Below are 13,167 nucleotides of genomic sequence, written 5' to 3' on the forward strand. Positions count from 1 at the left end.
CATGTTGTGACTGTGGGAGTTATGGCCGCATCATGGACCGTAACAAGTGTTCTGGGGGAAGAGGGGGAGAAATGTCTGGCGTCTCTGAACTTGTTATTCATATCCACGGTGAGCTGATACCATTAGCACTGGCAGTGCTATTGCTAACATTTGGACTGAACAAAGAAGAGCAAGTATGTTCCCAATGTGTGTTTTAGTGTGTGTTTATATGTGTGTGTGTGTGTGTGTGTGTGTGTGTGTGTGTGTGTTTCTGTGTGTGTGTGTGTGTGTGTGTGTGTGTGTGTGTGTGTGTGTGTGTGTGTTAGTGTGTGAAGACAACCCACATACACACTCACTCACATTAAATGTGAGCTTTTACCGATGTGTGTGTGTTCCAAATATTTCCAATAGCATACATTTCGCTCTTACTGTAAGGACACAGAATGTAGTCAGTCTAACCCAACAAACACACATGCACAAACACACTTACACACTCACACACACACACACACACACACACACACACACACACACACACAGTGTGGAAGAAGCCGTGTGTGTGTGTGTGTGTGTGTGTGTGTGTGTGCTTGTGTGTGTGATTGTGAGTGTATATGTGTTTTGAGTGTGTGTGTGTGGGGGGGGCTCGCAACAGAAGGTCAGCAGACATGGCGGACAGACGGGATCCATCTCTTTGATGTAGCGTTCGGTTCTTTCATCTGCTTCCACGTGCACGAGCCGTGCATGTGGGAGCGGAGTTGACAGATATTAAATCCTCTCTGTGTTCAGGCCGCCACACACAACACATGTACAAACAAATGCATGCATATTCACAAAGACACATGCACACACACACACCAAACACAAACACACACACACACATGCGCACACATGCATAACACAACACACAAACACACACACACACAAACAAACACTAAAGTAAAATACAATAAACTCATTGACGATGATTAGACATCGATTGAGTCTTTGGCCATGTCCTAGTAAATGTTGATCTTTGGCAGTATTTCTATCACTTCCCCTATTCTTTCTCTCCATCACATTCTTTCTTTCTGTTTTGTCTTCTCAAACTACTTTTTATTCATTTCGTTCACACACACACACACACACACACACACACACACACACACACACACACACACATACATGCACACACGCACACACTCACACACACACTCACACACGCACACACACACTCACACACGCACACACACACACACACACACACACACACACACACACACACACACATATGCACATGCACGCATACCTACTTCAGTAATCAAGTCCCTCCTCCACTATATTTTATAACATCAGTATGGGTGTAGGCCTTGCTCTGAGCCAAACCAACACATTGCAGAACCAGATAGAGAATGCAGCGCAGGAGAAGCCAAGCAAAAGGAAATGAAAGGCGTAGGCCTCAAAAACATGCAAAACAGACAGAATTGTTCAGATGTTTGGTTTGTGTTTCCACAACAATGAAGCACCCTTCTCTCTCACCACAATTCTGCAGGCCACAATCAATCGTTTCACTGCCAGGTGAAAGGTCAACGTCTCAGGATCAAAGGCTACTATATTATACAGACCCCATGAGTCGAGTTAGGGACAAGAGCCCTAAATCAGATAGCTGGGAGCTTTGATACCCCGGCTACTAGCGCATCACGGGGTGGCTGAGCGAAGAGATAAGAGGAGACCCGTGGAGGCGGGCATCTCTGTTTACCCCCCAGGGGGTAGAGAGAGGACGATGTCGCTCGGGCCATTGTTGGGGGGTAAAACTGCAGAAGGGAAAAATATACAGGCTCTGCACATAGCGCTTTGTCAGCACTATGGCTACAGCGACGGCAAAGCCCTCATAAGTAACAACAAGAATACAAAAAACTAATCCTACCTACCGGTGGCCATGGCAACGTTAAAAGGTGTTGATAAGAGACATCATATAATTATACAGGAGACAGGAGGTATGCACAGAGAAGGGGGAGAGGGGGAGGAAGGGGGCAGAGAGAGTGAGGGAGAGAGGGGAGCAAGAGAGAGGGGAGCAAAAGAGATGGGCAAGAGAGAAGCAGAGAGGGTGGGAGGGAGGCAAGGGGCAGAGGGAGGAGAGAGAGGGGAATAAGAGCGAGGGGGAAAGGGGCAGAGGGATGGATTGAGGTATGGACACAGAGGGAGGGATTAAGAGGGAGGGATGGAGGGACAATTATTCATCATTGCTCATTCAGCTTTATGCCAAGTCAAGTCTCTGCCATGTAACATCACAAATGCCAACCTTCCCCCCACACCTCCAACCACACCTCACATTCCACAGTGGGGGAGCTGCCAGATGGAATGTGGGACACTGCCACAAACCATAGCTGTCTCCCCCCTCTTTAGGGGGGGGGGGGGGGGGGGGGGGGGGGGTATCTTTCTATTTAGACACCTTTGACACACAGCTCTTAAATATGGAAAGCCCAATGTTACGCCGGTCATGGCTTACATTTAAGTGGCCTTGCTCAGGTTTGGGGCTGGGCCAAGGGTCCAGCACCACCATGGGTCAGCATCTGGGACTCCCCCCCCCCCCCCCCCCGGGCTACCTCTATGTATTTATGAATGCTTATGAATAATTATTTTTTTACATTCAAAGGAAAAAAAGTAATCTGTGCTGCCAAGATCATGTAGAAACCGTTGTCAGGTCGGGGTGATTAAATTAGTTAATTACGCGTTACCTCACGTTTTGTGAGGTAGTCTCGAGAAACGTGTTGCTCAGTGCTTGGCCACTAGGGAGCACCAAACCGTAAGGGAATGAACCACTACGGCCTTTCCATTTGCGGATGCGGCGCTGTCAAACCTGCTTTTTAGTTTAATCGTCAAAACCTGTCTGGGGGGAGGGGGGCAACATGAAAATGGGGGGGTGGGGTGTGTGGGTGTGTGCTGTGGTTATTTTGTGTGAATTATCGCAAAAGTGGATTCGGCATCTGTTAAATATATATTTCCAATTACATCATTTATTCAGAAATAATTTATATTCGGGGTAACAGCTTAATGTTTTTCAGAAGTACGAGGGGGACCCTCGTTCCCTTCTGGGATCTGCGCCCATGTGTGTGGTAATAACAAACCTTCTCGAAGCGACCAAAACGATACATTATAATCATGAAATTAAAGTCTATTGATATTCTAAACCATGTTCATGAATGTACAGGTGGTACTATATGAGCGCTATTGTGGACTCTAAACACACAAAGCCCAGTGGTCAGTTGCTCGGCTGTCTCACTGCTGCTTTGCATTGCAAATATACCACTGTTTACATTTGCTCCACGGTGACAATGGTCGCTAAGCTACCTGCCCTCGCAAAACAGGTAACCAATGAAATCTCACCGGGGGAGGGGTTACCGTAAAAGTGGTGGGAAGCAAGGGCAGTGCACTGTTTAGTTTATGGGAGGGAGGAAAAAAACTGGCTTTGTACAGTAACTTTTAGGTCTGGATTGCATTTTCATTTCACGGATTAATACTAGTTGGTAGTTTTGCCAGAAGTTTAAAGTGCCATTGATCTGGACCCTAAAATAAAGACGTTTGGCAACAGAAATAACACGTTTAGTCACAGTTGAAGGACCCGCCGCTGCCCTGGGGATCCGAACACATGACATAAACTTAAGGTAAGCTGCTCGCGTTGCTTCTCCGACATTCAACGGAATCAAACTGGACACGGGTGGAATGTACACACAAATTAAAATAGAGTTAGGGAAGTACGTTTCACACGTTTTTAAGTTGGACTTCAGTAGGAAATGAAAGTGAAAGTTGGTGTGTGTGTGTGTGTGTGGGAGTTGAGGCTGTTTGGTTGATATTTGGCGCTCAACATATTTTACCTACAGGAAGTGACCTCATCCAATGCACGGCTAAACAACTTATGTTGGAAGGAGGAACACACACACCCAATCTCTCTCACACACACACACTCACACACTCACTCACTCACTCACTCACTCACTCACTCACTCACTCACTCACTCACTCACTCACTCACTCACTCACACATACACACATGAAGATGTTTGTCAGAGAACATAAACATTATGGCCTCCTCTCTCCATGTTCCACTGTGTTCGTTTGGCCAGGCCTGGTTACCCCAGGCAACAAGAGGAGCTTATCAGTGGCTCACCCTCGCCTGCCATCCTGTTATCAGGAGTGGCCTAGTTCATACACCCACATGCTTGAATGCACGCACGCAGACACACACACACACACACACGTGAACACATAAAGGCACACACACGCTCATATCCACACACACATGCGCAAACATAAAGGCACACACACAAACAGGAGAATGAAGGCTATGGGGCTTATCGGGGTCCCGGGGGGGCTGGCAGCTACTTCACAGGCTGCGCTCCGGGGAGGGAGGCCAGGCAGAGACAGACCTGTGTGACCAGAGCAGCCAGCAGCAGGACCCAACACACAGACTAGAGAACCACTGGGCCTCATCCAGCTGCGCTCACCTGACCAGATGGTGGTTACCACCGAGGCTAGTGCTGTTGGCTGTGGGGCCATCAGTGGAAACACAGGTGGCTGTGAAGCTGAGGCCAGGCCAATAGGACCAGGGGATGGAGGAGTCAAGCGGTGAGGGTGTGGGAGTGCCAGCTGAAAGGTTCTAGGTTTGAACCCCTAAATGTCCCCACTGTCCCTGTGGGCGTCCTTTTGGATTAAAGTTACGGGCTTAACGCTGAAAAACTAAATAAAAGTCGTAAGGTTTTGCATCAAGAAAAATCATGCCCTCAATACTAAACTCATTTGTTCCATATTGTTGTGGTAACTATTGGAGCCAAATTAAAAAGTTTTTTGCCGCCCACAGACGGCCCACGCCCATGCGTGTGATATGCTGTTGTCACGGTGACAAGAGATCAGAGGAAGTGGAGCACGAGGGGCAGAGAGGTTTTCGGGCAGAGCTTGGCATCACCATAGTGGAGTCGGGGGGGGTGGGACTCAGGAAGTTGTCTCCTCTAACTTGGCTGTGCTTCCTGTGTGATAACGGGTGCACTGCAGCCGCAGAGAGAGAGCGGGCTCATGCAGAGGCCCCGGCTGCCCCTATTTATATAGAGGCAGCTACAACATATGCACAAAGCTGTTCATTGTGTGTGTACATTATGACAAAATACTTATATTATAGTTCTGAGCTCTGGGAGATTCTCAGTCCATTGGGTTCTGCTCAAGCTCAAAGTAAGAGAAATAAAAGGTCAGTACGGAGAACGCCTTCATGAGGGCGGCACTGAAAGTGGCAGGTGTGGCAACTTCATGTCTTCCTAGTACCAACAACATGTGTAACCTGATACCCGTACCCCACAGAGAGAGACATGAGTGATGGTCCTGTAGAGAGATGAAGGAGAGGGGGAACGAGAGAGACACACAGAAACATAGAGATACAGAGAGAGAGAGAGACATGGAGAGGCAAACACAGGGAAGAGATGGAGACACAGGGACTGATGGAGATACAGAGAGGAGAGAGAAGCATAGGAGAGACTAGGAGCGGCCGGGAGACAGACAAAAAGAGAGCAACAGAGGTAACCAGCTAGGTGGGTAAAATACCAACATTTTTACTACTATTATGTATCCTTTGGCAATACGAAAATATATGTTTTTCAGTCCTAGCAAACACAGTGGCCCTTTACTATTATATGATTGGACAGGCTGATGAAGACTGAACCCTGTTGAGAAGGACTGGCCTCTAATTGGACCAGTGACCGGAGAGGACAATGGGGAGAAGTGGAAGAGTGTGAGATTGAAGCACTGCAGGGGAACATTTTACTGGTAGGAACGTTTAAGTTGTGTTTACTTCCCCCACTGGCAGCCGTATTGTCATGTGGATTACGCTGTGAAGGCACATTGGGCCAAATCACACTGTCTTACTGGAAGAGAACTTGAGTTGATAGGTTAAGTAAGCAGCCAGCTGCTGTCCTCCCGTACAAACATGCATACACACACACACGCACGCACACACACAACCAAATACAGACATACAACCACACGCACACACACACACTGAGACCTACAAACACACACACACACACACGTTGCAATTTTGTAGCTTCCTTCCTGTCTCTAGTTTAGGCCCCCACTTTTTATAAGTGCGATAAGAGCAGAGAGGGGGTAGAGAGCGAGGGAGAGAGAGAGAGAGAGAGAGAGAGAGAGAGAGAGAGAGAGAGAGAGAGAGAGAGAGAGAGAGAGAGAGAGAGAGAGAGAGAGAGAGAGAGAGAGAGAGAGAGAGAGAGAGAGATACCATAAAACCACCACATCCGTATTTGTGTTAGCAAACCAGTAGAATTGACAGCTCTGCTTCAGGGGGGGTTTCAAGATTAAACACCCAACCTGCCCCCCCCCCCCCACACACGCACACACACCTCTGTTTTGATCTCATCGCTGTGACAACACTTGCTCTCACCTCCTCCTCCCCCCGATCCCCCCCACCCACTCCCTCTCTGTTCCCCTTCGTCAGGTTCTAACAACTGTGGACCGCAGAACCGTTGCAGTGAGCTGCCTTCACTTCCTCTCAGAGAGCGAAAGAGAGAGAGGGTGAGAGAAAGAGAGGGACCAAGGCAGTCTCTAAAGGGAGAGCAAGAGAGAGAGAGAGAGAGAGAGAGAGAGAGAGACTCTGAGGGAGAGAGAGAGAGGGCAGGGAAGCACATGAGTGTGTGTTTCCTGTGTCGGCTGCCTCGCACCCTGCTTGATGTCTTCATATCTGGTGTACAGTGAAGCCGAACTCCACACAAGAGACACTCACTGCCCTCGGCTCTCGACGTTACAGTAGCTCCTGGAGGTTCTGGACCCCGGTTAACCCCAGCGGGGGTCTGGATCTGAAGACTGAGAACCCTCTGGTCGTTTGAGGCCAGCTCGGCAGCGGTTGTAGAACCGTGACCCGACATGCAGCTGTCCTAGAGGTCACCTGTTCTTCCACCTGTGGGTGCGGCCCGGAGACCCAGCCATGATGGAACAGACGGGGCTCATCTTTGACTTCGCCAGCGACCACGTCAGTGTCATCTCACATGTAAGGAACACCAAGGGTGGTGGAGATGATGTGGAGGACTTTCCCCTCGGAGGCCCCGGCCACTGTTTATAGCAACACCAAAAAATGTTGACCGTTTGTGTGTGTGTTTACATGCCTGTGTGTGTGTGTGTGTGTGTGTGTGTCTGTGTTTATGTTGTATACGTGCATGCTGTGGTCCATTGCATGCAGAAGCAAGGAGGCTAACCATGAATAATGGTGTATGTGTGTATATAAACATACGCATACATATGTGTGTATTTAAATGAGAGAGAGAGACAGAGAGAGCGAGAGAGAGAGAGAGAGGTTTTCCTTGATGTGTCACACACCCTTGTGTTGTAGCTGGAGGGCTACCCATCATCCCCTTCAGTAGTCGTCGAGCACATCCCCGAGGACGCACACATGTTCTCGTACTCTGGGCTGACGTGTGGGCAGGGCTACGCTCAAGACCATGAGCACCTGTTGAAAGGTGAGCGTCTATCATCGTTTGGTTACTTTGGCAAAGTTATTTTAAATGCTTACGAAACGTGTCGATGCTTTCATATCGAAATTCCGTTCAAATCATTCATCGTTAAGAAAAAGATCTTAAGTTGGTTAACGAATGCTCATGTAAAGTGATTTTCTTTAGTTTTACTAACTTGTCAGTAAATAGTAGACGCGGGCACAGGGTTTTACGCATGCGCCGTTTGGGCCGCCACATTGTCCAGCCTCTACAAAATGCAGGAAGTGAAACAAAACATAACGAGCTTCTGACTGCTCCGGGGGAACAACACTGGAATTGCGTTATAATGTAGAAGTCGGGAAATGTATTCACGGCGCGTACGCTATGGATTGTTATTCGTCCATGCATGAGATTAAAAGTGAGTTTTGTCATTGTTGTGATGACTGTTTGAGTCAACTGTGTTTTTTCAGTTGAAGTTTGCCTGATTGGCTAGCTTAATGGGACTGTTGCAAACGGTTGTAATATTTAATATAAGAAGGCCTACCCCCATCTTTTGGTGAGGACATAAGTTTCATACGACTAAATGATAATGTCCAATTTTTGTGATGCATTGTGAGCATTGTTTTGTGCAAATTTTTGCGTCAGATCACTTGTTTACTTTTTCACTTACTCACTTGTTAAATGCTTAGGGTAAACAAAATACAAAATGCTACCATGTTGTGCGTATTTTCTTTAACATCCAAATGAGTATTTTTTTAATTTAATTATTGTTGCAGACTCAATGATAAATATTAAGGAGTCCTGGCCTTGACACTCAATTATTCCCTTACTATTTATTGTCAACCCTCCACTGTTGATGTGTTTTTCCTGGTTGAAAACCCTAGTTGTTCTAACTTTAATTTTTTCTTTCAAATCTCCTGTTCAGTGGAACCATGTGAGAACGCAGAAGCCATGGACACCATGGGAACGCTCGTTTCCGGGGATACATTTCTCAATCTGGATTCCCCCGACACGTTCTCCCTGGAACAACATCACTTCTGTACGTATACCAGAGATGCCCAATCCTCCTCACAATGCACATCATCACAACACCTCATCCCTACCACTGTCTCTATCGCCATCTCCATCTTGCCACCACATTCAACTTAGAATCCACTGCACACTCAATCACTCACTAAATCACTCACTCACACATATTAAACCTGTTTGTTCCTCATCCTCCACAGGCACAGCCCAGATGTTTCTGCCAACCCCTGGGGAAGCCACTAGTCCTGTTGCCCAGACGACCCTGTCAGTGGACGGGCTTAAAGGAGCCTGTGAACAGTCCCCTTGGTTCACTTATATCGGGGATGCTGAAACCCAGCAACAAACCAAAAAAAAGGGTCAGTCTTTTGACAAGAACAAATCTTTTTTTGAATGCTATTGATGTAATGCCTTTGCTGCCCCCCATCAGCCCACAGCACACAGAGTGTGGATTTTGGTCGATATTTGTACTGCAAAACAAAATTGATCAAAATAAATCAACTGTTTTACAGCTTAGCAAACTGTTTTAGTGGGACTCTCTTTTCCTGCCCTCCTTGTCTAGGACACGGCTATTTTGGATGGGGAAAATACTGTAACATTATTTATAACAGGCTTCAACCTTGCAATGCTTTGCTTCACCCTTGACATTTTCGACCACCTTTTTAAATGGTGTTCCTCTCCATTTCAAGCGAGGAAACCTCGACGGAGGGCTGAATCCCCAACGCCAGACATCATAGTGAAGAAGGGCAAATACAACAAAGGTAACCTAGCAACAGCAATCCCTTATGGTAAAGAGAAGGTGTGTGTGTGTGTGTGTGTGTGTGTGTGTGTGTGTGTGTGTGTGTGTGTGTGTGTGTGTGTGTGTGTGTGTGTGTGGTATAGCTGATATTTCCTACCTACGGTCAAATGAGGACTGCAGCTTGCAGGTGTTGCACAGAGCTGATGGTTTGAATGAATGCCCCATTCCGATACATGTGTGTGTGTGTGGTAATATTTGGTACCCCAGCTGTTCCCTACCATTTTCTTCACCCTCTGTCTCTCTATGTCTGTTTGTATGTCTGTCTGTGTGGTGGTGGTGGTCTTCAGGGGGCAACACGCTGTACCTGTGGCAGTTCCTCATGGAGCTCCTTCAGGACCGCCAGGTCTGCCCTCGCTACATTAAATGGACCGACCCCCGTGCGGGCATCTTCAAGCTGGTCAACTCCAAGGCTGTGGCCCGCCTGTGGGGGAAACACAAGAACAAGCCCGACATGAACTATGAGACCATGGGCCGGGCCCTCAGGTACCAGCTGCACACTAAATGCTTGCCACCCTGGGGACAGTCATCATAAAGTGTGTTTCCATCTCCCATTTTGGGCATATACTCTCTTTCGCATTTCTCAAAAACCACCAGAGGATTTTTATGCGAATTTTGGTGTTTCCATCACCGTTTACTGATTCGATACTTCAAAATTTGCATAAAATCAGGGGGATGGAAACGCAGCTACTGACGCTACCTATTATTATAGTCCCTAAACAAAGAGAATTTAGACCCATTATCATGCTCTACTTATTGTCGTCATTTGAATACGGTGGTCTTCAACCCATTATTATACTCTACCTGTTACAGACCTTGTAACGGGATGGCTATGAACCCATTATCCTACTCTACCTGTTACAGACCTTGTAACGGGATGGCTATGAACCCATTATCCTACTCTACCTGTTACAGACCTTGTAACGGGATGGCTATGAACCTATTATCCTACTCTACCTGTTACAGACCTTGTAACGGGATGGCTATGAACCCATTATCCTACTCTACCTGTTACAGACCTTGTAACGTGATGATTATCAAAACATTCTCAAACTCTGCCGGTTACAGACCTTTAGCACGGTAGTTTTCAACCCATTATCTTACCCTACCTGACACTGTCCTATTAACAATCCCGGTCTTGCAGATTGGATTGACTGTTTTGTGTTTCGGCCTTGCGTAGGTACTACTACCAGAGGGGCATCTTGAACAAGGTGGAAGGCCAGCGGCTGGTCTACCAGTTCACCTCGCTGCCCAAGAACATGATCTACATAACCGACGGCGACGTGGCCAAGAGCGAAACGGAGAACGAGCCCGAGGACCACAGTGGCGACGACGACGACCACGAGGAGGTCGGCGACGAAGACGAGGGCGTCAGCGACGACCCCGAGGACGCTGTCTCCTCGGCCTCCGGCAGCGACCATTCGCTGGACGACGCGGACTCCCGCTCCGAGACGGTGAAGATCTCTCCGTCCCCCGCCACGGCTGTCGCCTTGGCGACCGGCCAGCGGGCCCGGTCCGTGACCACCGGCGCCATCGCCGCGACCACAACCACCACTGCCACCACCATCATCACCCCCGCCCGGCCCGAGGGGGCCCAGCGGGGCACGGTGCTCCGCCCCCCGCCCAACAGCCTCATCCAGCAGCAGCACCTGCCCATCGTGTCGGCCGAGATGCTGCGCACCCTGCAGAACCTGCAGAGGGTGCAGTCGCTGCAGCCCGCGGGCCACTCCTCCGTCTTCCAGACGGCCCAGCTGCTGGGGAACCTGTGTGAGCAGCAGGCGGCGGCGGAGGGACCGCCCCTGGAGAGCTCCCCCCGTGGCCCGGAGGAGAGGAAGCCCTTCTTGGGACAGACCGCCACTCACGTAATGACCCTGCAGCTGTCGCCCCTCACCAGCTCCGACCAATGAAACCTTCCCTCCCCATTCCCCACAGCGAACTCGGGACCAATCACGGAGAAGGAAGAGGATGGTGTCCAATCTGCCAATCGGTCCCTTGTGTAGGAACATCAAGCTAGGACCTTTTTTGTGCCTTCCCGTGTTTGGTTACTAGAAGTGGAGTTGGCCATTGCTGTCTGTATACTCTCTCCAAAGTAATTAATGTGTTCAGGATTTACTCATAACAAGGTGGGAACATAGCCAATTATATCATTTTCTTATGTACTTCCAATGCAGGTCTGTTTAATCTAGGGGACAAGGTGTTTCACCATAATTTATTAGAATAAGTCATACTTTTCCACTTATACCCAATCTCCAACACAATTCGATGACTTATTCACTTTGCAGTGGAAAAGAGTTCACTGACCGTACTTAATTAGCAACTTTTGCTAATTAAAAGAACCATTTAAAGTCTCATTAGGATCCTAAATGTAGCCCATTACCGAGGGAGGTCCTCTGCAGTGTACTGCTCGATCAGCACTTTCTGTCTCCCGTATGGGGGAAAAAAACAAGCGCTCTGCATTGACGGAAACCAAAGCTCTCACAGCGTTATAGATTGCCTGCATCCTCCCAACGTAAATGTCTTTTGTGAACCCAGGGTGTCCCTCAGACACTATAATTCTGGCTCACAAAAAACGGCATTGTCTGTCCTTGCCTTAATGACCAAAGACGCATAATGCACTGGAAACTGCTGCCACCGACTTACCTCCCCCACGCAAGCACGCTGGCGTGACGGAGCTATGGTTTAGCTCAGTAACACTGTTTTGGATTATTTTCTCTTTCTCTATTGCCTCTTGCTGCTTGTGGTCCCTCCGTGCTTTCTCGGTTATCCCTTTCGAGCCTCTGCCTTTAAATGCCTTTGCACGCCTTGCACTATCCGTTACAGCGGCGGCCTGTCCAACACCACCTGTGGTCCACAGACCCGCGTCCTCAGCCAATAGGCTGAGGGTATTTATACATTCCGTATTGTGTCATTGTAATGAGTGTGTTTAATTATTTGGACAATGTTATACGTTGTTGACGTTAAGGGATGAATTTTGTTGTTAAAGGCAGTTTTTGAGACCCTCAATTGCTGTTTATACACAGTGCCGTATCTTGAACTCTTGATACAATCGCCGTTGACAATCCACTTAAGAAACATCTGTTGGTTTTTCGCCAACTTGGGCTTTTCTTTTGAGAAATGTTGCTAGTAATCACAATCGGCCTGTCCAACACATGAATCCTATGCAGTTGTAGATCATCGCTGGACCTGTAAAGCCTTTATATATCTATGTTTTGTATGTGTTTGTAAACATGTATAATATAAAATGCAGTGTTTTAGACTTTGTGCCTTTCTGCCATTTCCTCCCTCAGGTTTATAAGCATTTTGTTTTTGATGCGCGAAATGTCGACTTTTGAACGCAGTTAGTTTATGCAAGATGTTTATCATTCAACCATCGGTTTATGAATAAATATCAGTAAAGGTCCAGTAAGGTGATTTGTTGTTTTTGTTACGATATGGGGGAAATATGAACATTGCCTGAAAGGAAGTCCTATGCAGTGAAGTTTTACTTTATTTTTTTAAATCAAGTGCTTGTTGACTGTCTTTACTTTGCTTATCTGAGGATATATGTTTATTATATGTGTCTGAAACTATAGAGCCAAAAGAGCTACGTCTGTTATTGCTTATTTTGATGTATTTTCTGCCAAAATGGCAAAAAGTTGAACTAAAGATCAATATTACATAAAATAAAATGTATCTGGTTTGAATGAATTTGTATATTTGTGCTTCAGTTCATTTATTTTCCCTGTATAATGATAGCCCTAAGAGTAGATTGATTAGCGAGTACAGCTAATTAGAATCAAGGTTCAACTCAATGAATCACAATAAAACACACAATTGTATTGCAGTATTAACTGTTTTGATATGGACGTCGACGTAAGTAAGCGAAAGCAATTCAACATTATTTTCTGACCGTTTCTTTCTGACAAAATG

At 47.3% G+C, this 13,167-nt stretch overlaps 1 protein-coding gene across 7 annotated transcripts; it reads left to right on the forward strand.

Moving 5' to 3' along the window:
* Positions 1-3,380: 3,380 nt before the first annotated feature.
* On the forward strand, positions 3,381-12,949 carry LOC307086134 (ETS-related transcription factor Elf-1-like). Of its 7 annotated transcripts, none has more exons than XM_079751199.1 (9): positions 3,381-3,620; positions 5,646-5,766; positions 6,452-7,000; positions 7,340-7,466; positions 8,365-8,478; positions 8,666-8,821; positions 9,152-9,223; positions 9,549-9,744; positions 10,439-12,949. In XM_079751199.1, the coding sequence occupies exons 3-9, from the start codon at positions 6,938-6,940 to the stop codon at positions 11,163-11,165; spliced, it is 1,455 nt and encodes a 484-aa protein (XP_079607325.1). In that variant the 5' UTR covers positions 3,381-3,620; positions 5,646-5,766; positions 6,452-6,937; the 3' UTR covers positions 11,166-12,949. The 7 variants fall into 7 exon arrangements, with proteins under 7 accessions (XP_079607325.1, XP_079607323.1, XP_079607326.1 ...); XM_079751198.1 differs by lacking the exon at positions 3,381-3,620 and adding an exon at positions 4,976-5,531; XM_079751202.1 differs by lacking the exon at positions 3,381-3,620 and adding an exon at positions 4,976-5,531 and having other exon boundaries at positions 6,761-7,000.
* Positions 12,950-13,167: the final 218 nt, after the last annotated feature.

The sequence above is a fragment of the Pollachius pollachius genome (genome assembly GCF_949987615.1).
Source record: "Pollachius pollachius genome assembly, chromosome: 14".
NCBI lineage: Eukaryota > Metazoa > Chordata > Actinopteri > Gadiformes > Gadidae > Pollachius > Pollachius pollachius.